At 42.4% G+C, this 25,102-nt stretch overlaps 1 protein-coding gene across 1 annotated transcript in view; it reads left to right on the forward strand.

The window, feature by feature from the left end:
• The window catches only part of SRBD1 (S1 RNA binding domain 1), a 181,959-nt gene that overhangs the window by 136,230 nt on the left and 20,627 nt on the right, over positions 1–25,102 (forward strand). Inside the window, exons 17-18 of the mRNA XM_079968552.1 lie at positions 23,490–23,596; positions 24,421–24,597. Coding sequence (XP_079824678.1) covers positions 23,490–23,596; positions 24,421–24,597 — 284 coding nt within the window. The remainder of the gene's footprint in view (positions 1–23,489; positions 23,597–24,420; positions 24,598–25,102) is intronic.

Genomic DNA, 25,102 nt, shown 5'->3' on the forward strand with positions numbered 1-25,102 from the left:
TAAGCCCCCGTAATTAATGATAGGAGGGCTTTCTTGGCTTGTGCTGAACACCTCAAGTTTTGCTTGAGGTATTCTCCCAGTTCCTTTCTCAGCGGATGGGTCATGTGAGCCGGCCAGCCTGCCATTGCTGCAATCAGCATTTCTGAAGCTGTTTTTCCGGAGAGGAAAGTTTTGACTTCCAAGATAGCCAGTCCTCAAAAGAGGAAGAAAGGGAGGAAAGGTACAGTCTCTTTACTGCTTGTTTCCATGGAACAGTGGAGCAAGCAGGAGCTTCAAGCCAATTCAGCTTTCCTTGGCGGAAAGTTGGAGAAAGAGAAGCTGCCTACAGGTAGACAGAATTTCAGGAATACAAGAATAAACGACTTTGGATGCTGGCCTGAAGAGTAATGCAGAAATTCCATGATAAAACATTCCCCCTTTTAAAAAAGAAAAAGAAGTGTGTGTTGGGGGGGGGGGGTTGGAACTGGCTGCAGAATTAAAGACCTGGATAGTTGTTGAAATAGCCAAAACTATTAGCAATTCTCTTGATGCTTGCTTGTTCCAGATCATTTGCAAATTTAAACAGACATTACTGTATTAGATTTTCCCCTGTATTTGTGTAACGCTGAAGGAAATGCCAGGTTTCCTTAACACTTATTATTAAATATGTGTACCATTCATATCTCAGTGTGCTCAATACATACTTTCCTTAACAGACTAAATGAATGAAGATGCTTATGTAAACAAAAAACTGTATTTCAACATTTCTATGTTTAAAATACTCAAGTCAACCCATGAGCATGTGTTTCTAGCAGAGTCTTCATGCTACTTGTGACGTAGAGATAGCTGGTTGTTTTTCTTTCACTAGGATTTACATGCAATCATACACATGCTTACCTGGGAGTAAATCCCACTGAATACTTTCTTCTGACTGGTCATGCTTAGGACTGAACTGTTACTTTGATTTTCTAGTTCATTGAGTTCCAAGGTCTCAATATGACAATCTGTAATCATTATAAGTACTGCGCTAGGAAAACCCTTGAACAAAGCTTCAGAAAAGCTTCATCTTATGTTTTCTATAAGGGTGGGCTAATTTCACTGCTGTTACTGGAGTTTAGCAGATTTGAGTTTGGAAGCAGATGTAGAAGATATTTATATCCTATAGCTGCCAGGTCTTTAAACTTCTGCAATACTATTTTAATAGTTCTCCCTCTCCAGAACATTAAACCTGCAAGCCTAAAGGGGATGGCGCAGTTATAACTTAATTGAAGGCATCGTCTGTAAGAAAGAAAATAAATCATTAAAGTAGAAAATGCAACATAAATTTTATTACTGAGAGGATTGGAAGAGGATGAGAGGGTTTCTGGCTAACCTGTTTTTATCAGATGCTTGTGGGGTAAGCTAATTGTTTATGAGAAAGCTGCGTAATATAAGTCTAGCCTAGCTGCTCTTATGACTTTCAAGGCAAATTGGTAGTCATTTTTTAACATAAACCTGTGAATCTAAATCAATAAAATCTATAATCAATGTCATCATCTTACTTTTGAGCTTCCTATACATGGAAGACTACTAATCAGATAATGTGACCAAATATCTCCTGGTTTGTTTGTTTTTTGGGGTTTTTTTTAATGTAATATAGTTACTCCACTTTAATCTAAAATATGAAATTGTATCAGTTTGGCTTGGATCCAACAATCCATGAACAGACCTTTGCTCACAAAATAGGTATTGCAAATTGGACCTTCAGCCTCTTGTGCTATCTGCAGAGCTGATGGTAGAGGTTGGTGCACTGTCTGAATTCCGAAATGTTATTGGATATGGTGCAGAGTAACAGAGTCCCTTTGGATTCAACCTATTGTTTACAAGAGGGATTTGGCCATTTATATGTGTATATCTGAAGTGGATGTGGCTGCTTCTCATGCTATGTTCTTAATGTTCGAAAAGGAATCATCATATCGACAGCCTGGGTGATTTGGTTACATCCCAGCACAGTGTTGCTACCTGGGTTTCTAGATGAGGGTATTAAAAGAAATTTAAATCCATAAGTAAAAAAGTGTGGGCTTAACAAAAAGTAGAATGATAGAACCACAAAGCTGTTCCTATGTCCACTGCTAATTAGGAAAGCTGCTGCCTTTTTATTTCATAATGTCATTTTCAGATTGTTTTGCTTCTTCAGTTTACTTTTTGAAATGAATAATAAAATTTAAAATAAAACAGAAAGGGAAAAGGGGGGGGGGTTCTGTTAAAACGATAATTTATTTTAGAGTGCTTCATATATATTTTTTGGTTGTGTTTTTAAACAATTTCCTTATTATTTGCCTGACCATCCATCTAGCCATTGGGTAAGGGGCATAGCTTGCATGCAAAACCTCCTGGGTTCAACCTCTGGTGCCTTCAGGTTGGGCTGAGAAAGACTCCTGCCTGAATGAGCCCTGAGCAGCTTTTAATTGTCAACAGTACTAAGCTAGGTAGACAAAGGGTCTGTTTTGCTATAAAGCAGCCAAGTCTGTGTTCTTGGCCAAGTCTGACTATTCAGGCTTGCTGTAGCTCTCCAAAGAGCCTTCTCAGCATCTCCTCACTGGGCATGCAACTGAACGAACTCTAAAATGAATGTGCTCTACAAGTGACCTGCGAGCTGCTTCTAAATATGCAGAGCCATGCACCTAGCATGTGCCTATGGTAAATGCTTTATGCAGAATCCACAGCCACTGGTGGATCCCCCCCCCCAAAGTTAAATCTGTTTTTAAGCAGGGCTTGGATCACCACCTGTCAGGGATTCTTCAGTTGTGATTCCTGCATTTCACAGCTTTGGACTAGATGGTCCTTGGGTCCCTTCCAAGCCTACAATTCTATGATTTTAAGGTGCGTCTGTGGGACCCATATACAGTGGTACCTCGGGTTACAGACACTTCAGGTTACAGATGCTTCAGGTTACAGACTCCGCTAACCCAAAAATAGTACCTCGGGTTAAGAGCTTTGCTTCAGGATGAGAACAGAAATCATGCGGCAGCAGCGAGAGGCCCCATTAGCTAAAGTGGTACCTCAGGTTAAGAACAGTTTCAGGTTAAGAACGGACCTCCAGAAATAATTAAGTTCTTAACCCGAGGTACCACTGTATACTGCCACTGCTATGTCCCCTCTGGTTGCTGTTTAGGACTCTTGTGCAAAATCCTCTAAGCTATTTGAAGAGCTGTTTTGGCGATTTTGCAAGAATACCTTTCGAAAATCTGAATTCTGAAGATAAAGTGTGTGTGTGTGTGTGTGTGTGTGTGTGTGTACGTACACACACTCTGCTGGATCCTGGCCATGGTAATTTTTTAAAAATTAGTGAAAGATGTATTTGAACTTTATATTCCTTTTATGTGGAAAACCTCAAGAACTGCAGGCAGCTTCATCTACTATTGCGGGAGCGGGGGCGGTTTGAGGTTCTTGAGGAGATTGCACTTGAAAGTAAGCAAGCTGGAACTTGAGCACAAACTTCAGATGTATTATTTGAACTCGGGTCTTTTTTTCAGAACAGTTGTTATGACATGACACTGGAACTTGCTGCAGAAAAATGAGGAAGGGTTAGATTCCACCTGAAAAGCGGGAAGGTGTGTGTGTGTGTGTGTGTGTGTGTGTGTGTCTGTTTACCCTGATCTGCTGAGAGTCATTTAAAACTCAAAAACTAAAAAAACCCTGCATATTCAAGTTAATAAGCATCCTACCTTACTTACCCAGAAGCCTGCAAAAAGGAAAGACGAGGATTGCATTCCAGCTGCAGTTCTGAACATACTGTTGTTAATTAAATGTTGTGACTTGAGTACTTTTGATCAAAACTGTATACTCTCCTCCAAGAACTTTTCAGTTGCTTTCTCTTACTTGCCCTTTGGCCTCTGTTCTGCTTGTGGCATATTGTAATTCAAGCCAGAGTTTCCCCAGAGTTGCGTGATGGTATTCCAAAGAGAATCTTAGACCCTGGAGGTAATCTAGGGCAACCCCTTGCGCATTGCTAGACTGTTGATGGGGACAGACTGTATCACAAGCACATAACTCCAGTGCTCAATAGCTCGAACCGGCTGCCCTTACATTACCGGGCCAGATTCAAGGCTGCTGGATTAATTTAAAAGGCTCTTAACCAACTTGGGGCCAGGATACCTCAGGGACTGCCTCATAATATTCCTGTCCAATCAATGAGGTGGGTTTTTTTTTGGGGGGGGGGAGTCACTGTTAGTGGTTCCCCATGGCACAGGTGCATGACATGCATCCACCGAGAGCCCTGCATTCAGTACTGTTTTATGGAATTCGCTTCTTGCTGAAATCAAAAGGGCTTTCTCCCTGTTGAACTTCCAGTGCTTACCAAATACTTTTTAAATTTCTTTTTTAAAAAATAATTCTTTATTTGATTTTCCAAAATATAAACATACAACAAAGACAATTCCCATAGCAGCGGGGGACTCGATTTACAAATGAAACACACTCAACAGGAAGCGAATCATGTTCTTATTCCAAGGCAAAGTTCACAAACCAAAACACCTATTTCCGGGTTTGCAGTGTTCTTAATTCAAGTTGTTCATAAACTTAGCTGTTCTTAAACCAAGGTACCACTGTAATAATAATAATAATAATAATAATAATAATAATAATAATAATAATAATAGTGTTGATTTTATTATTTATACTCCTCCCACCTAACTGGGTTGCCCCAGCCACTCTAGGCAGCTTCCTATATATATATATATATATATATCATAATAAAACATGAAACATTAAAAACTTGCCTTCAGATGTCTTCTAAAGGCTCTATTGTTACTTTTCTCTTTGGCTCAGGAGTTGCCTAATTCCACATATCCTCCAACATTTCTCCAATTAAAATAGAGATGTCCTAAAGAAAAGCGGGATGTTCCAGGATCAAATCAGAAACCAGGATAGCTTCTGTAAATCCAGGACTGTCCCTGGAAAACGGACACTTGGAGGCTCTGCATTTTAACTGGATTCTGATTGTATAGTTGCATCCGGTTTTTATTTTCACAGCACTGTGTTCCTTGTGCACTGTTTAGTGATGACTGTAATTAAGGGGTGCCTAAGCTGTCTAAGGAAGGGACGCAGGTGGCGCTGTGGGTTAAACCACAGAGCCTAGGACTTGCCAATCAGAAGGTCAGCAGTTCGAATCCCTGCGACGGGGAGAGCTCCTGTTGCTCGGTCCCTGCTCCTTGCCAACCTAGCAGTTCGAAAGCACGTCACAGTGCAACTAGATAAATAGGTACCGCTCTGGCAGGAAGGTAAACGACATTTCTGTACACTGCTCTGGTTCACCAGAAGCGGCTTAGTCATGCTGGCCACATGACCCGGAAGCTGTATGCCGGCTCCCTCTGCCAATAAAGCGAGATGAACGCACAACCCCAGAGTCGGCCATGACTGGACCTAATGGTCAGGGGTCCCTTTACCTTTACCTTTAAGCTGTCTAAATAAAATTATTTTGAAAAGCAGGATGCAACTGTGGCATTCCTGACAGTTGGGTACCTATCCTGGCTTGCCTTAAATATCCCCAGTACAGGAGAGTCCAGTACTTCCCAGAGCAGTCTGTTTAGCTGTCCCAACAATTCTTAACCATTAGGGAGGTGATGGATTAAGCTCCAGCTCCATTTAAACCCTGTGCAGTTTTCACATGCATCTCCAGGTGAGATACAAGTGCTTGGAGGGGGTATGTTGCCCACCCTGCTTCCACTAAGGCCTATGGGCCACCAGCAAAAGAAAATATGTTATTATACCATAAAACAGAAAATAAGCCATTAGAAAACAATTACATTAGTTAATGACTGCTGCAATTAAAATGTTACTAGAACGCACAAGCTAGGCTCATGAAACAAATTGCCTAATTAGATCACTGACTCTTCAGCATCCTGAAGTCACTGTGGGTTATTAGCTGGGTATGATGATCTAATTCTCTCCTTCTGTATACCTTGTGCAGTCATTCACACCTATGTACATGGCAATGGGGGAAAGTGCATGTAAAGGCAGCTCAATCAGAATTTCCTGCTCCGTTTTTGCATCAGAATGAATAAGCCACACATGGGAACGCCGGGGTGGAGAAATTGGGACTGTGTCCTCTCACGCAGATGTTTCAATAAATTGCAGAAGTTTGAGAAGTAAGATTATTATGGGCTGTGTGGATTGCTTTCAGAATTAAGGCATAAAAATAGCTATTTTACAGTTCGCTCTTCTGGAATATTGTGAATATCTTTTGTGAATTTATAACTCACACTTTCCAAGCCGTGTTTTCTCTTGAAAACTCTAGAAAAGGAGATGACAGAGACAGCTGTTTAGATGGACTTTTAACTTAACCAGCAGAACTTTGTCCCAACATGTTTTTGTATTTGTAGCCGTCTGAGGATTGTAGTTGATTACTTGCTGGTTTTAAAATCATATATATAATTTATATACACAAGCAAAGGAAGAGAAAAATGCCAGTTCTGTATCTGTACATCATATTACAGTGTTTATCATTATCATCATAATCCACTGCACCCTTATACTCTATATCATAGAGTATAAGATTGCATAAATATAATTTTAATACAATATTCACAGTATATTCAATCCTTTAAATATACTTAATGAGTTAGTAATGTCCCTTGATTTCAGTGGGTCTACTTTGAGTATGACTTAGTCAGATACAACACACCGTTTTATTAGCTGTATTGTAAGCTGTTTTGACGGCCTTTTTCTTGGTAGGGGGAAAAAGCAACTTACTTCATTTTAAATATAACTCAATAAACAATGAACAGACATAAATGGAACCGTGTTAACTTTTAATTCTCCTTAAATTTACTGTAAATTCTCCTTAAATCCCAACTCTCTGATTCTATGATTCTACGTTTACAGTAAAATCATGGCAGCCTGGCTGGAGTAGGGGAGGAGGAGCCAAGTAGCTGCAATTTATTTGCCCTAACATTCACTTTTTAACTATAGTTAGGCTTAATTGTGTTTTAAAGTGAAGTGTAACTCAGCCTTAAATGTAATCTGGTGGTCCAGGCAGTGTGGGTTTGGATAACCTGTTTCAATCTTTATGTGCATTAATAATTTTATTCTATCAACACTGCATTTGACTGCTAAACCATTTTACTCACAAACTGCCACCTTGTTGCTGTGTATAAGTAAACATTTATTTTATTTGAGCCCAAAGTGGGTCTTGCTAGTTTCCCCAAGTAATTAAAGTGATTAGAGGTACCGTGCAGTCTCTCCTGCGGTGTCAATGAACTGCGGATCAAAGATCCCTGACATATTCCACTTATAGATGTGTTTGTCACTGTAACGTCTGAACAAGGATATGTGCAAAATTGGTGACTCTCTTAATTCCAAACCCAGTAGTGTTCTGGAAGTGCTTTTCCTTGGTGTTAATTATGCATATAGGTGGCCTGCTCATAAAGATATGCCTCATTAAAAATAGTTTTCAGTCATAAAACAAGTGACTCTTGTTTTCCTTTTTGCTTATATATAAGCAATTTGAGGGCGAAAGGAGCAGTGCTGAAATTGGTACCAGTTGTGAGCAACAATGGGTGTTTATCTACTCTGTTTGGAGAATCACAGGGAAACTGGTGCTGAACTCACACCTCCTCTGTTATGTCAAATGTTTTCTGGTCTTCTTTGAGCCTTCAGTCTTTCACGGGTCATTCAACATAACACTTGCATCCCTGGATGGCTTCTTTTAAGCTGCTGTGCCAATCAAATGGAAGTGGGGTGCTTTCCTGCAAGCAGAGAAAATGAGCATTCATCCTTTCAATTTTTAAACTTTCCTGTGTTTTTCCTTGGAAGACTTTTCTGTCTTTGAGTCTAAACCCTGAGTTGCATCTAAAGAGAGTAGATCCATTACACAGAGTAGCCTAGGGGTCAGCAAAGTTTTTGTGGCTTGGGCTGGTTCACGGTCCTGCAGACGCCGCGGTGGGCCGGAGTGTGTGTGTGTGAGAAAACACTATTTCCAGCGTGGAGGAAGAAGAAGAGTTTGGATTTGATATCCCGCTTTATCACTACCCTAAGGAGTCTCAAAGCGGCTAACATTCTCCTTTCCCTTCCTCCCCCACAACAAACACTCTGTGAGGTGAGTGAGGCTGAGAGACTTCAGAGAAGTGTGACTGGCCCAAGGTCACCCAGCAGCTGCATGTGGAGGAGCGGAGACGCGCACCCTGTTCACCAGATTGCGAGTCTACCGCTCTTAACCACTACACCACACTGTGTGCAACTTCCCATTGGCTGAAGCCGGCTAGTGTCTGCTCCGCGCCTGTTTAGTGCGGCGCACGGGAGCCAACCGAGTGGGCAGGGGGGTCCATGGGCCAGTTAAATGACCTCCCATGGGCCTTAGGTTGCCGACCCCTGCTTTAGATATTTGAAGATGGCTATCATATCTTGATAGGCCTCTGTAACATGGGGAACAGTGGATAATGTTCCTCTTGACGATCTCAGTGATCAAACTGGGATACGAGGGCTCAGGTGGTCCTTAAGGTATCCTGGCTGAAGTGGTTCTGGGCTTTGTATAGCAACACAAAATCCTTAAACCTAGCCAGGTGGCAAATGAGAAGCCTGTGCAAATACCTTACACTACCAAAAGATTTACAATAAGTAGAAATGTGGTACCGAGGGTGCAAGTATTTGAATAACACCCCATCACTACCAATTGTTGTGTGTTTGTTTCTCTTCCTTTTAGCTCCTAGAGACAAGTCCTAAACTGGCTGAATCAGCATTATCAATACATGAATTAAATTAAATTCCACTGCTAATTTTGCAACATCATTGCATTTCTAACAGTCATAACAGTGGCTGGTATTGTTGTTGATTTTTTAAAAAACGACTAAGTAAATTCAACACAGATGGATAATCCAAAATGCACTTTAAAATGTAATGGTATTTTCAGTTTTTTCAAATGTTTTGATTGCTTGGGGATGATATATATATTTGCCCTCTGGGGATATTTTGAGGTAACATATTGCTATTAAAAACAAACAGCATTTCACTTTGAAACAACAAGAAATGAATCCAAATAAAAGTACAAACTAGAACAAAAAATATCCAGAATTGTGTCCAGCATGAGGAGGAGAGGGAGAAACCACATGCAAAAAAATCTTCAAAAGAGAGTCTTGAAGTAAGGCTCTTTTATCAAACATCAGAGGACTAAGCTTCTGTTCTTAGAATCTAATTGAAAGGGGTTTTCCAAAGGAGACGCTAAAGATTAAAACCTCTGGTCTGAACTTTCAGAGGCTTCTACATGAGATGTAAGGTGTTTTTCTCATGTTGATTGTCTTTTAATTCTCCACATGAAAGGATGTTACGCATTGTGTCTCACATGCGCCTTTCTGTATGTTTTGATTATAACCTTCGTCTTTTTGCAGAGAGGCAGTATTGTACCTGTGAAACAACAGTCAGGTACATTCAGGTTGTCCTGAGAATGTCAGGAACCTGAGAACATAAGTCTGAGGAGAAGCCCAAAGACCAGATAGAGAGGACTGCATTTCCCACACCAGGGCCTGAGGTTCCCTATCCCCTATCCTAGATGGTCACCATTTTGAGTCCCTCACAGAGTGTGAAGTACCCCCATCTCCTGCTGTTAGGCTTTTTCCAAGACTCCTAATCATGAGTAGGCAAACTAAGGCCCGGGGGCTGGATCCAGCCCAATCACCTTCTAAATCTGGCCTGCGAACGGTCCAGGAATCGGCATGTTTTTACATGAGTTGAATGTGTCCTTTTATTTGAAATGCATCTCTGGGTTATTTGTGAGGCCTGCCTGGTGTTTTTACATGAGTAGAATGTGTGCTTTTATTTAAAATGCATCTCTGGGTTTTTTGTGGGGTATAAGAATTCATTCATTCCCCCCCCCAAAAAAAAAAATAGTCCGGCCCCCCACAAGGTCTGAGGGACAGAGGACCAGCCACCTACTGAAAAAGTTTGCTGACCCCTGCCCCTAATCAATGAAGTTAAGAAAAAAAATGTCCCAGTGTAAACTTTGGTTAATAGAAACAAATCAGTTCTAAAATGTGAGGCTTTCCTTTGCTCCCCGAAACTGAATTTTTTTGCAGGTTCCCCCTTTTGCCTTTCCTACCTGAAAAAGAATCAAAATTACCTAATTACATCTTAGTACTTTATCTGGGTGACGCTGTGGGTTAAACAACAGAGCCTAGGACTTGTCGATCAGAAGGTTGGCGGTTCGAATCCCTGCGACGGGGAGAGCGCCCGTTGTTCGGTCCCTGCTCCTGCCAACCTAGCAGTTCGAAAGCACGTCAAAGTGCAAGTAGATAAATAGGTACAGCTCCGGCGGGAAGGTAAACGGCGTTTCCGTGCGCTGCTCTGGTTCGCCACAAGCGGCTTAGTCATGTTGGCCACATGACCTGGAAGCTGTACGCCGGCTCCCTCGGCCAATAAAATGAGATGAGCCCCGCAACCCCAAAGTTGGACATGACTGGACCTAATGGACAGGCATCCCTTTAACTTTACTTTATCTGAAGATGCTTGGAACATCCACGTATCTGTCTTTCAGTGGCAGCTATTGCCATATGACTGCTTGCTTTGTGGTATGCGTGCATGCCTCCATAATCTCCCTTTTACTTGTAAAGTTGACAAATTTGTCATGGAAATAATCAAAAGAAAATATCCATGGAAACCAAAAATCCTTACAGGCCCTTTTCTGAATAGTGAATAACTTCAAAGGGAGAAATGAGTATAAACCAGGTTTACAAGCTGCTGGTTATAAAGCTTAAGGGTTAAAGTGTAATTTTAATATCAGAAGTTCCTTTGATGGTTAATTACAGTGTGTAACACTTTTATTTTTTATTGCTGCAGTCGTAACCAGACATTTGAATGATCTAATTTTATCCTGTGGCACTTCCTGTTTCGCTGGCGATAACCTCAAAATGTGAGAGCCAAAAGTCTCACTTGGAACCCATGTGAAAAACTTGATTTCCACAAAAATGATTTATTCTGTATACCCACTTCTTTAAATGAAGTTGTCTTTTTAAAAAAACCAGCTGCACTATAAGAAGGATCATGTGAAATATTTCCAATGCATCATTCATCAACAGGGATGGGAAAGGATGTTTAGTTGGAATTATTTCATAGAAGAGGGTTCTACAGTGGTACCTCTGGTTGCGAAAGGGATCTGTTCCGGAGGCCCGTTCGCAACATGAAAAGAGCGCAACCCGCAGCGGCGCGTCTGCGTATGCACGGGTTGCGTTTCACCGCTTCTGCACATGCTCATGACGTCATTTTGCGCTTCTGCTCATGCGCGAGCAGCAAAACCTGGAAGTAACCCTTTCCGGTCCTTCCGGGTCGCCATGGGATGTAACCTGAAAGAACATAACATAAAGCAAATGTAACCTGAGTGTCAGGGAACTGTCATCGGAGCCAGAGGGAGAGAGAGGGCTCCAGAGGGATTCCGGAGAGCGTCCTGGGATGAGGAGAAGCAGCCCATCTTCTGGGGAAGGAAATCAGCGTAGCACCAGTGGAGAAGGGGGGCAGATGGGGGAATCAGCGAGGCGGTCCCATGACTCCTCGCCGGGGACCAGCGGGGAGAGCACGGGTCCTCCGCTGCCCACACCCTCCTTGCGCAGAAGGCTTCCGCACAGGGAGAGTAGGCGGAGACTAGGCGTCAAAAAGCTTCTTTGCTGGAAGAAGTTCAAGAAACGCCTACTGACGGATTCTGCCAGTGATTGAGACAGCCACGGGTGAGTGGCTGTCCGGACAGAAAAGGTTCACTCAGGCAACCCAGCCAGGTGTGGTGCAGGTTTACGCACGAGCAACCCCTAGAACCATCACAATGAGGTATGACTGTATCTGTAAAAACTTGTATAAGAACATAAGCAGAAGCTGCTGGATCGCACCAATGGCCCATCTAGTCTAGCATCCTTTTCCCACAGTGGCCAAGCACATGCCTGGGGGAAATCTATGAGCAGGACCTGAAAACACGAGCACTCATCCCTTCTGTGGTTTTAAGTAGTTGTTATCCCAGGGGTCAGCAAACTTTTTCAGCAGGGGACCGGTCCACTGTCCCTCAGACCTTGTAGGGGGCCGGACTATATTTTGAAGAAAAGAAATGAATGAATTCCTATGCCCCACAAATAAGCCTGAGATGCGTTTTAAATAAAAGCACACATTCTACTCATGTAAAAACACGCTGATTTCTGGACTGTCTGTGGGCCAGATTTAGAAGGCGATTGGGCCAGATCCGGCCCCCATGCCTTGGTTTGCCTACTCTTGTGTTATTCAGAAGCTTTGCTGCCTCCTATCATCCCTCACGATGTTGGCTGGGGCTATTGGGAGTTGTAGTCTAAAACATCTGGAATTGGGGATGATGGTTGCGATTGTTTGCCTGTGACATGACATCACTTCAAAATGGAATAGTTAGCATAGCCCCCTTTCCTTTCTGTTTCATTGGAACAGAAGGGCATTGAGTTTTTGTTGTTCATTGCCTTGGGGAGATGGAGGAGACACAGAAGTTTGCTAAAGGAACAACCTTTTAAAAAACAACAATGGACAAATAATATCTACCCAGGTGGACAGAAATGATGCCATTCCTGTGCTTTTAACTGAAGTTGATTTGGTGTTAACGTAGCTTGAGAATCACATTAGTGTCCCTATTTTGAGTCATTCACAAACTTGATCCCCAATGATCTTACGTTGAAATCAAAAGGTAATAAAAGGTAAAGGGACCCCTGACCATTAGGTCCAGTCGTGGCTGACTCTGGGGTTGTGGCCCTCATCTCGCTTTATTGGCCAAGGGAGCCGGCATACAGCTTCCGGGTCATGTGGCCAGCATGACTAAGCCGCTTCTGGTGAACCAGAGCAGCGCACGGAAACGCCGTTTATCTTCCCGCCGGAGCGGTACCTATTGATCTACTTGCACTTTGACGTGCTTTCGAACTGCTAGGTTGGCAGGAGCAGGGACCGAACAACAGGAGCTCACCCCGTCGCGGGGATTCGAACCACCGACCTTCTGATCGGCAAGCCTTAGGCTCTGTGGTTTAACCCACAGTGCCACCCGCGTCCTATCAAAAGATAAAAGATAATAGGGATGACCAAAAATACTGCTTCGGTGATCAGAGTTTAGACATATACTCTATGACAAGGGAGAGGAGGGGTGATTCTTTATTTTCCCTATAAATATGTCAAGTTTTGTGTCTTCCCTTAGCATGCATAGATTCACAGCAGATGTCTGCTCCATCTGGTGCAGCTGTTATCTTTTGAATATTAGAATCTTGCGGGTGCCTCTTCTTTAATGGGTGCTTTAGAGCACTGCTCTTTGCAGGTGTTAAGCTGCATGTGTTTGTTGGGCAAAGCTGCAGCACGTTAACAAGGAGAATTAATAAGCCTTTTTTTTTGCAAGACAGAAATATACACATAGCTACTCCTTTCAAAGGATTCCTTGTTCCTTCTCTCTCATGCTTTGCTCACCAGACTGTTTGTACAGACAGTCAAGTCACTCCTCGGAATTACATGACAAATAAACAGTTGGGTGAGCAAGCAGTGCGAAGGAATTGAGATTGGATCCACGGTCGAAAGGTACAAGGAGCCCTCACATCGAGAAGACAGGCTCCACTTCTGAAGGGGAGGTGCCACTGGGACAAGAGTTATAAGGAGGAAGGGAAAATAAATAATGAAAATAGATTATGTGTGTGAGAGTGTGTGATGGATAGATGAATAGGTAGACAAATGGACCATGAGATCTAGGTATTTGCATTTGTGATTGTATAATTTTAATTGATTACTGTATACAGTTTTAAATTAAATTAATTAAAATGAATTAAAATTATATTAAAACTGATTATACAGTTTTCATTTCCATTTTAATTGTCTCAGACCATAGGTGCTTTTTGAATTAAACTAGAATAAAGGAGTGTATATAGCAGATGGCCATTGTGACAAGTGGCAAAACTCCAGTTTTACAATGAATATCAGTGTTTTGCAGTTTATATTAATGTTTTTGGTTGGATAATGTGTTAAAATGTGTCCCTTAAAGGATCGCCTCTCTCAATCCTAAGGAGAATCTAATAGCCAATGTCTTAACATGCATACAGTCGTACCTTGGTTTTTGAACAGCTTAGTTATTGAATGTTTTGGCTACCGAACACTGCAAACTCGGAAGTGACTGTTCCGGTTTGCGAACTATTTTTGGAAGCCAAACATCTGACGGGGCTTCCACGGCTTCCGATTGGTTGCAGGAAGTTCCTGCAGCTAATCAGAAGCTGCATTTGGGTTTCTGAATGTTTCGGAAGTCGAATGGACTTCCGCAACCAATTCTGTTCAACTTCCAAGGTACGGCTGTATTTTAAATTAGCAGCTAAGGTCTTAACCTACATATTTTAACAGTTTTATATCTGTATTATTTACTGTGCTCCAGCTTATAGAGTTTAATTTTAACCTATGTATATTTACATGTTCTCTATTGCTGTATATGTTCGTATTTCTGGTCTGTGACCATAATAAATCAATTTATTCCTTCAACTGCTAGCACATTTGCAAAGCTAAGCAGGGCTGCAGTTCGGAGCCCACCCCCAAGAAAAGAAGGGACATGGACCCCTAGGAGTTGACACCTGTATCTAGAAGGCACAGAATTGTACAAGGCTTGGTTCAGCAGTTTATCACACTAGGCTTCCCTCTCTAGTAGCTGTTACAACTGCATTTAGTGACAGACACAGCCATGGACTCACCTGTGGAAAAACATGACTGGTGAATCATGAGTCGGCAAATGCGTCCTCTTTTTTATTCTTCAGGATATGGCAACCCTAACCCGGCATCCTTAGTTACCTAACTTTATTTGTTTATCAAAAGTTATATACCACTCGATTGCAGTAAAACCTCAAAGTGGTCTAAAATCAATGATAAAATTATCAATTAAAAAAAACCAACAGTTAAAGGCAATTACAGTGGTACCTTGGTTTAAGAACGTTGAATTAAGAACCCTGCAAACCCGGAAGTAGGTGTTTTGGTTTGTGAACTTCGCCTTGGAATAAGCACATGTTGAGTGTGTTCCATTTGTAAATTGAGTCCCCCGCTGCTATGGGAAAGCACGCCAAAGAACACTTTGGTTTAAGAACGGACTTCCGGAACGGATTAAGTTCGTAAACCAAGGTACCACTGTAAAAACATTTAAAAATAATTAAAGCAAACAGTAATAGAGATTAGAAGAAGAAGAGGAGTTTGGATTTGATATCCTGCTTTATCACTACCCGAAGGAGTCTCAAAGCGGCTAACATTCTTCTTTTCCCTTCCTCCCCCACAACAAACACTCTGTGAGGTGAGTGGGGCTGAGAGACTTCAGAGAAGTGTGATTGGCCCAAGGTCACCCAGCAGCTGCATATGGAGGAGTGGGGAAGCGAACCCGGTTCACCAGATTACAAGTCTACTGCTCTTAACCACTACACCACACTGGCTCTCATTACCTAGTTACTACCTAGCACATTTCATAACTTGAAAAAATAACAGTAGCCAGAGGTGCTAGAAAGGTGGGGTTGATGTTGCCAGCACGTTTGCAGACATCTTAGTAGCACAGAATTAGACTGCCAACAAAGAGTGCTGCATGCTGGAAGAATGAGGTGATGATGACAACCACAATGAAGATTTAAAATTAATTAATTAATTAGTTGTCCTTTTTTAAAAAAGATTTTTTTTTATTGAATGATTTTATGTTACAAAAAACATTACAGCCATACTACCACTAAATATAATTGAGAAATAAAAATTACATACATCGATATTTAGTTTATTATTTGTTATTTACCGTTTTATTTCCTCCCAAACATTCCATACAAAAACACAAATATGTACAGACACACACACACACACACACACAAATTAATTAGTAGTCCTAATTGTATTTCTTATACAATATTAAAAACAGTTTAAAACAAATAAACGGGAAGAAGAATAGGATTGTTTCTGAACGTACGTATGTTAGAGGGCTGTGCTACTTCAGCATGTAATGTAAACTATACAGTGAATGTGCTAGACCCAGCTCTGTGGGGAGAATTCCACAACTTAAGCAGACTGTCCCACAATAAGCACTGGAAGTTGTATAGCTGATCTCAAAAATGAGAATGAGGAGTCTGTGGTTTTTCCAGTTTCCGCTGCTTTCATGTACAGCGGTACCTCGGGTTACATACGCTTCAGGTTACAGAATCCACTAACCCAGAAATAGTGCTTCAGGTTAAGAACTTTGCTTCAGGATGAGAACAGAAATTGTGCTCTGACGGCGCAGCAGCAGCAGGAGGCCCCATTAGCTAAAGTGGTGCTTCAGGTTAAGAGCAGTTTCAGGTTAAGTACGGACCTCCTGAATGAATTAAGTACTTAACCCAAGGTACCACTGTATCTGCTTCATAAGCCCTGTTGAAGATAACTGGCTAGAGGGATGGGCATCACACCATAGATCCCTCCAAAGATTGATTGGCTCTAGCTCTGGCCATTTGACCTTCTGTTTCCAGGGACCTGAATGTTCTGCAAGATCATTGACAGCTTTGTCTATACATACAGTATATATAATAATAATAATAATAATAATAATAATAATAATAATAATATTTTCATTTTCAATTACAATCAAATAGTAGCCTCATTATAACAATACCAATTTATAATAGAATTATTACCAATCATTCAAATACCAAATTATATAATTTAGTTATATAATTAATTAATTAGCAGTACTAATTGGATTTCTTACCTGCCCTTCACCACGAGTTCCCAAGGCAGGTTGCAGCAATTTAAAAATACTAGATTTGTCTGTGTGCTAGATTTGATTATTTTCTTTATTTCTGTGTTCTAAAATCTAAAATTTTATTAGTTTCAATTACATTCCGGTCATAATAATAATCGCTTATACAACAACTGCAATATTAATAACTTTAAATGATTTATAAAACTGCAAGTGGGGAACTCAAACTATATCTTTGTTTTTCCTGTGTGTGACAATTATTCTGACCGTGTTTTTTTCCTGTCCTTGTAAGATGCTATGTCTTTCTTTCCCCCAACTGTTGCTGTTATCCGTCATGCATTGGGTGGAGCTGGTATGCCATTGTTGTTCCAGAAATTTCTCCATCGCTTTGTCCTGTGTTAATCATTGACAGCTTTGAATCCTGTGCTTTGTCTCTTTACTTTGGAGACATTGGTGTAGCATTTGACAACTGCATCTGGGGAGGGGGACTGAGAATCATTTCTAAACAGATTTAGGTCAAGTCATCATTTAAGGGGGTGGAAGTGTAAGAAAACTTTACATTTTTTTTCCAAATCTTCTTAATGAAGGCCTTAAGTGAATGTCGATATTTTAAACCCATGGCATCAAAAGGAAATATTGCTTGATACATGTTTCTGAATGATGGGGCTCAAATCTCAGCTGTGTTTTTTAGACATCTCCAAATTTGGCTGTGCTTGGTAGCTAATAGTTCTTTTTGGTCAACACTTTCTTGTCCTCTCAATTTGACTTCACTTTCACAAACCACATGTATATGCTTTGGTTCTCCATGGTTAGATTGACCACCTACAGCCGCTTTACTTCAGCCCTAAAAATGCCTGGTAGGCAAACATCTATACAGTGGTACCTCGGTTTACAAACTTAATCCATTCCGGAAGTCCATTCTTAAACTGAAACCATTCTTAAACCGAGGCACGCTTTCCCTAATGAGACGTCCTGCCACCGGTGCCCTTCCACCATTTGGCTTCCGTTCTTAGACCGAGGTAAAGTTCGCAAACTGGGACATTACTTCCGGTTTTGCGGAGTTTGTAAACCAAATAGTTCGTAAGCAGGGCTGTTCTTAAACCGAGGTACCACTGTATCTATATCGTGCGATTTCAGAGGAAAGCCTTGCTCTTGCCCTCTGCTGTACATTGTAAAGGCCTTTGGCTACGCACAAGAAATTGATTGATTGATGATGATATAAATATTTTGGAAAATATTTGCCTATCCATTCGATATCCATTAGGATATCTCTTAAGGTATCATCACAAAATTTGGCATGATGGTTCCTGAGATTGCGGAACACGTGTAGGTCTATGTTTGGCTATGATTGGGTACCACTTTGAATCAATATAGTTGACTGAACCTTCTGAAACGGCGCTCTTAACGTAACTGGCATATCCCTGATGGGAGAATCCTCTTCAGAGGAGGATCTGGCACACCCCAAAGTAGATGTCACAGTGAAGCAGGCTGTGTCAGTCGGCAGTGGACAAACAGAGAAGGATGATCTGGAGCCTTCAGGGGTCAGGGAAGCTCAACCTCATCCACAAGATATAAAGGGCCCTTTCACGCAATCAGAAGCTAAACTGCCACCAAGTCGGGGGAAGCACTGGTGCCTGAAGGTGCAGGCCCAGTCAGCTGCCAGATGCTGGAATCCTCAGGAGTAAGGGGTTACCTGTGAGGAAGCTACTACTCCTGAGTAGACGAAACTCATCAGGCAGTCCAGATGGCTTGCAGCTGTTCTTTGGGTGGCACATGGTTCCAATTCCTGGCAGAGACTGCTGGTATAACATCGTTGCATCAGCTCTAGCCAGCATGACCAAATGGTCAGGGATGATGGTGGTAGCCCATTTGGAAAGCATGACATTGTCTATCCCTGTACATTTAAGCAATATATACCACTTCATAAAATACAGATACTTGATGTCCGGAGGTTTTTTAAACAGGTTCTTGGTGTCTGTGCTTCAGCATCTATTGCGTGCAATCAGATTATCTAGCTGAATACACAGAAGAGGATTATGGTGCCTGCATGACATCATCTTCATTTGAAACATCAATGGTGTTGGGTATTATTTTGAGCTTAGGAAGCTTTCCTATCTTATGCATCTCATGTTGCTGTTCATCATGGTCATTGTATGCTTAAGTTTGATAAACTGTGATAAAGGAATGAGGGCTCGCTAGAGCGCAGCTTAGGGAACCAATCTGATATTAACCACAATTTAATGAATTACAAATATGGAGGCTGATGCTGGTAGCATGTCATATTTGGTTAAAATAACTTTGGAAGCGCTCAGTGGCTTACAAGATAAAACAAACTATTGGGTGAAATAATCTGGGATCTTGGCTCAAAGCCAGCATGATGTCCCGAACAGATGCATCACAAAACCACTGCAGATCAACCCAGATTTATATGAGTGACTTATAAGAGCCCCTGAGCTAAGCCAACATGGTGATTGAATTAGCTCCTGCATTTACAAAGCATACAGGCTTCTTGGCTCTGGTGGGCCCAAGCAGTAAAGTTGACATTACTGTTGCTTCAAGTGCATGTACTGTGTATAGATAAATTTAAAAAGCTTCAACTTTTGCAAAGTATGGTGAACTTTTAAAAGCAGGAATAAGTACTCAAACCCTGAAAAAGGAACAATGGGCACCGAGACAGTAGCAAAAGGCCTAGTTGATCTTCCCAGTGCTGCTCATTGGGAAGATTTTGGTTGCTGCAGGAATGAAATGTATCTTGCGTATATTTATCCCTAAGTACAGTTTACGAGGGACGCGGGTGGCGCTGTGGTCTAAACCACTGAGCCTAGGGCTTGCCGATCAGAAGGTCGGCAGTTCAAATCCCTGCGACGGGGTGAGCTCCCATTGTTCGGTCCCAGCTCCTGCCCACCTAGCGATTTGAAAGCACGTCAAAGTGCAAGTAGATAAATAGGTACCGCTCCAGCGGGAAGGTAAACGGCGTTTACGTGCGCTGCTCTGGTTCGCCAGAAGCAGCTTAGTCATGCTGGCCACATGACCTGGAAGCTGTATGCGGATAAACGCCGGCTCCCTCGGCCTATAGAGCGAGATGAGCGCCGCAACCCCAGAGTCATCCACGACTGGACCTAATAGTCAGGGGTACCTTTACCTTTACAGTTTACAAACGTACTAACTTTTGCATTTGGCCCTATTCTGAAATCTTGGCATAGATAATTTCATTTGGAAGACAAAAATGAAGCATACAAAAGCAAACCCCAGCTAATCAAACTCTCAAATACTATCTGGAAGAAAAAGACCTACAGACTTCTTCAGAGCGCCCTCAGGTGGGACAGCAAGCAAGCAAGAACCCAGGTCACCCAATGAAGATGGATTCAGGACAAACAAGAGGAGGTAGTTCTCCTTGCAGCACATAATTCAACAGTGGGATTCGCTACCAGAGAATGAAGTGATTTCTGCTAACTCAGACATTTAAAGGGGGGGGGGGAGGATAGGCAGATTTATGGAAGGTAAGGCTATTAGTGGCTGCTAATCATGATGGCTATATATTGTCTCCAGTATCAGAGGCAGGGGAACAGTAGCAGCAGAGGACTCGTGCCTTCACATTCAGCATGTAGGCAGGAGCTTTCCAAACTGTGCATCACAATATGTTAGTGCAGTGCCCAAACGCTCCCAGTGCTCCTCCCGGGGCTGGAAAAGGGTTACTTTAACCTCCAGTAAGACTGAATTGGACGCGGGTGGCGCTGTGGGTTAAACTACAGAGGCTAGGACTTGCTCATCAAAAGGTCGCCGGTTCGAATCCCCGCAATGGGGTGAGCTCCCGTTGCTTGGTCCCTGCTCCTGCCAACCTAGCAGTTCAAAAGCACGTCATAATGCAAGTAGATAAATAGGTACCGCTCCGGCGGGAAGGTAAACAGCGTTTCCGTGCACTGCTCTGGTTCGCCAGAAGTGGCTTAGTCATGCTGGCCACATGAACTGGAAACTGTACGCCGGCTCCCTCGGCTAATAAAGCGAGATGAGCGCCGCAACCCCAGAGTCGGCCACGACTGGACCTAATGGTCAGGGATCCCTTTACCTTTACCTTTAAGACTGAATTACTCTGTCACAAAATGATACATGGCTAAGATTTACATGGGAAATCTAAAAAAGATGCAGTATAAACATCGGAAATTAGGAAACACTGGCCTGCGAGCGCTCCACTTGGAGAATAGCCTCTACCAGAGGCATCATGGACTTCAAAGAAGCACGAACTGAGGATGAAAGGGAGAAACGAGCTAAGAGGAAGGCACATTTGGCAAATCCACACTGTGATCAACTCCCGCCCGGAAACCTATGTCCCCACTGTGGAAGGATGTCCACAGTCACTTATGGACACACAGTTAAGACCATATTCATGGAAGACCATCTTACTTGGCTACAAGTGATCACCAAAGAATAAGACGATATGTCTAAAAAGTGTCACCAACCCATGACAAGTTTGGAAAGATCTGGTGTAGATTTTGTGTCTGGTCCATGGGTTCTGGTTAGGCCTTTGGTCTGGTCCAGAAGGGCTCTTCTCATGTACCTGTGCAGATTTATTGTGTTTTTAGGAAGTGGTCATTATGCATTTTGAGTAAAAAACTTCTTGAACCATTTAGTCTCATACTGAGCATTAATACAGAACAAAATCATACGTGCTAAAAGCTAGTTGTGGAGAGAGAGGAAAAAATAATGAGCTTAATGAGGAACAGCAGTTTGTGGAGGAAATCAGAAAAGCCCTTGCGTACTGTGAAATGCATTTGGGAGTGCAAATAGGGCTTTTGGATCTTGTCCACTGTGTGTTTTTACATGTGCTTCTCACAGTGAAACACAGAATGGGGCTCTTACTGCCTCCTCCACCTTTTATGTTATGTAAAATTCTATGCCACACTTCAGCATAGAACTCTCAGAGTGGCTCACATATTAAAGCAATAACATAGCATATATTTAATTGGCAACAGTGTTAGAAAAATGGCACAAAGGCTGGGATCCAAAGAGGCCTGTTTGCACGGAAGGGGCGCTCATAGCATCTCACATCACAGAGCATGTTCCTGCTTCAAGAGTAGCTTTTAGGGGGGAACAATTAGCTGCCGGGGGTGGGACAGGACTAAAGTTGTGGTTTGTGTGTGATATTAATCTTCTGCTTTATGTCTGTCTTACTAATTAATGCTGCACCACTCCTACTGAAACCTAGCTTTGTCCAGCTTAATCACTAGGGTGCATTTAATTGGGGGAGTATCACATTTTAACGGACCATTCTGTGAGTTACGTAGGTCTGAGTCCATTTTGTTTTCCTGTATTGCTCTAACAAGCAAAGGGGAAATAAATAAGAGAGATGACCTTTCATTTTAACAATTACTGGTATCATATTATTATTATTATTATTATTATTATTATTATTATTATTACATGGGGAGAGGCCATACATAGCTCAGTGGCTGAGCATGTGCCCAACCCAATTTCAGTCCTTGGCACCTCCAGGCAGGGCTGGGAGTGTCCCTCATCTGATAATCCTGGAGAGCTCCTGCCTGTCAGTGTAGAGACAATACTGAGCTAGATAGACCAGTGGTTTGACTCCCTATGTTCCTAAATGGTGTCTCCTACTTCCTTCCGTAGGGATGTGGGTGGCGCTGTGGGTTAAACCACAGAGTCTAGGACTTGCCAATCAGAAGGTCGGCAGTTCGAATCCCTGCGACGGGGTGAGCTCCCGTTGCTCAGTCCCTGCTCCTGCCAACCTAGCAGTTCGAAAGCACGTCAAAGTGCAAGTAGATAAATAGGTACCACTCTGGTGGGAAGGTAAACAGCATTTCCGTGTGCTGCTCTGGTTCGCCAGAAGTGGCTTAGTCATGCTGGCCACATGACCCAGAAGCTGTACGCCAGCTCCCTCAGCCAATAAAGCGAGATGAGCGCCGCAACCCCAGAGTTGGTCACGACTGGACCTGATGGTCAGGGGTCCCTTTACTTTACCTTTACTTCCTTCTGTAGGGCAAAGAAGTATCTGTATTGTGACCCTGATGATATGCAGAGTTAAATTTAAAAGTAATAGGTTGATTAACTAAAGGGCAACATCCCAATCCGGCACTATACATGCACAACATCATGTGGAACTTCTTTAAAGGGCCCAACCCCTTTAAAGAAGCTGGAATCACACCTGTCAGGCTGCATCTGATCCTCAATTCCTCCTTCCCCAAAGTTGCTCCTGCTGCTTGATCTAGCTGGGAATAATTTGTGTATCACATGCAATTCCCCTTGTAGCGACCCAAGCACATGTACAGCCATTCGTTGGATCAAGATGCAGATTATTATTTATTGGCTGGTTTTGCAATGAATAATCTGCTAAGTATTTTGCTACCCAAGTATCTAGCAAATTTGGAGAGGGTACGCATAAGTAAAACCAGTACATTGCAGTAATTCCTTCTTGCAATGATTCCTTCTTTCTTCATTTCCATTATATCATTTTTAGAGGAAAAACACGCAAGTGCTTGCCCAGTAATGGGTCTTTGTTTTGAGAAGAAATAGGATAGGCTGTCTGTCATGTGCATAGCTCCTATCTGGAGTTCTCGCAATCTGTTTTTAAAAGGAAAGGACAGCTTGAAAATAAATTCAAGGGAATAACGCTAGCTCTGCAGTACGAGCAGTGGCAGTACATCAGATGTGCATCTCCTGGGCTCTTTCACGTGTTGATATTATACCAGCAAATGTTTTATTAAAATTGCCATTCTCTGGAATTCTCATTTCTGTGTGGTTTCCGTATTTCAGTAATCCGATATTGCTCAGTTATTGTTGGAATTTTTTTTTGTCTCTCCCCCCTCCCCCCCACCAAATCTTGCAGCATGACGTATCTCAGACCCTGCTCAAAGCAACCCTAGACAGCATGGTGGAGGAATGTGTCAGCTTTGTCGGAGTTGATATTAACATCTGCTCAGAAATATTATTAAGGTGAGCTTGGAAGACTTGTGTGTTTCAGTAACCACATGGAGTTGGATCAAATGGATTCAGAGGTTCAAACCTGCCATGGCTCCCAAATGAGACCAGTGGCTTGAATCCTCACATTAAACTCTTAAGAGAGAAAGGGTCTGTTGTCCACAGAACGTTAGTTGTTCTCTTCTTTTGTGGGTGCAACTCTCCTTTCATGAACAGTTTCCCCTTGCATTCTGAGATCTGAGAATAATATTATTTATTATTATTATTGTGGCTCATTTATTTTCTCACATGGAGCCAAACTTCTCACTATGGTAAACATGATTTTTACACACACACACACACACACCACACACACACACACACACACACACACACCACACACTTTAACTGGCCACTTTTATTTTGAACAAAAACAGGTCTCTGTTCTGCCCTCCTCATTATCCTGTGCATTCTTGGAAACCAGAGGGGAGCTTGTCACATCCAGAAAGGGAGACTCCCAGGATTATTCAGCAGTCTCTTCCTCCCCACCACCTCTGCTTCAGCCCTGGAATCTGAACTGCTCCCTGTCACAGGTTCCTCCTGCTCGCTAAGCCCTGTTGTACCTTCAGTATCCAGCACCTCCTCCCAATTTCCCCACCACCACGACCTCTCTTCAGTGTCCCACCACCAGCCCCCAGGCTCCAAGCCTTACTTCTCTGGGATTTCCCCGGCTGCTGCCTCCCACCACTCCTTGTTGTCCAATGGTGCCTTTGCATTAGTCATTGCTTTGCTTAATACTTACACAGGTGATTCAGTGCTTGCATTGATGTGTGGGTAACTTCTTCCCTTGTGCTTCTTAGACATATTGCAGGACTGAATGCCAACAGGGCTAAAAATATAGTTGAATGGCGAGAGAAGAATGGAGTGTTCATTAATCGGGAGCAGCTCAAGGATGTTAAAGGACTGGGTCCAAAATCCTTCCAGCAATGTGCTGGCTTTATCAGAATTAACCAGGAGCACATCAGAACTCACTGCAGGTAATGTATTAAGGTGTGATGTCGACAACAAGTTACAGTTATTTCTTTGCCACCTACTTGTTTAAGTAACATTTACTGTATTTTTTGCTCTATAAGACACACTTTTTCCCTCCTAAAAAGGTAAGGGGAAATGTGTCTGCGTCTTATGGAGCGAATGCAGGCTGCACAGCAATCCCAGAAGCCAGAACAGCAAGAGGGATTGCTGCGCAGCGATCCTTCTTGCTCTTCTGGCTTCTGGGATTCAGAATATTTTTTTCCTTGTTTTCTTCCTCCAAAAGCTAGGTGCGTCTTATGGAGCGAAAAATATGGTGAATGAATGTAGAGAATCACTCATCTTCCAATGGGAGGCAGAAGCTTAGTACAATTAAAATAAAAAGGAAGACAGTAAGTTGGAAGTCTTCGTTTCCCATGGCCCTGAGAGAGGGTAACCTGGTTTCTTTTGAAACTGCCATGTTACTAGTGTGGCAATGTTTTATAGAATGACAATATGGCATAGGAGCAGGTG

This window comes from Podarcis cretensis (assembly GCF_951804945.1).
Source record: "Podarcis cretensis genome assembly, chromosome: 3".
NCBI classification, from domain to species: Eukaryota; Metazoa; Chordata; class Lepidosauria; order Squamata; family Lacertidae; genus Podarcis; species Podarcis cretensis.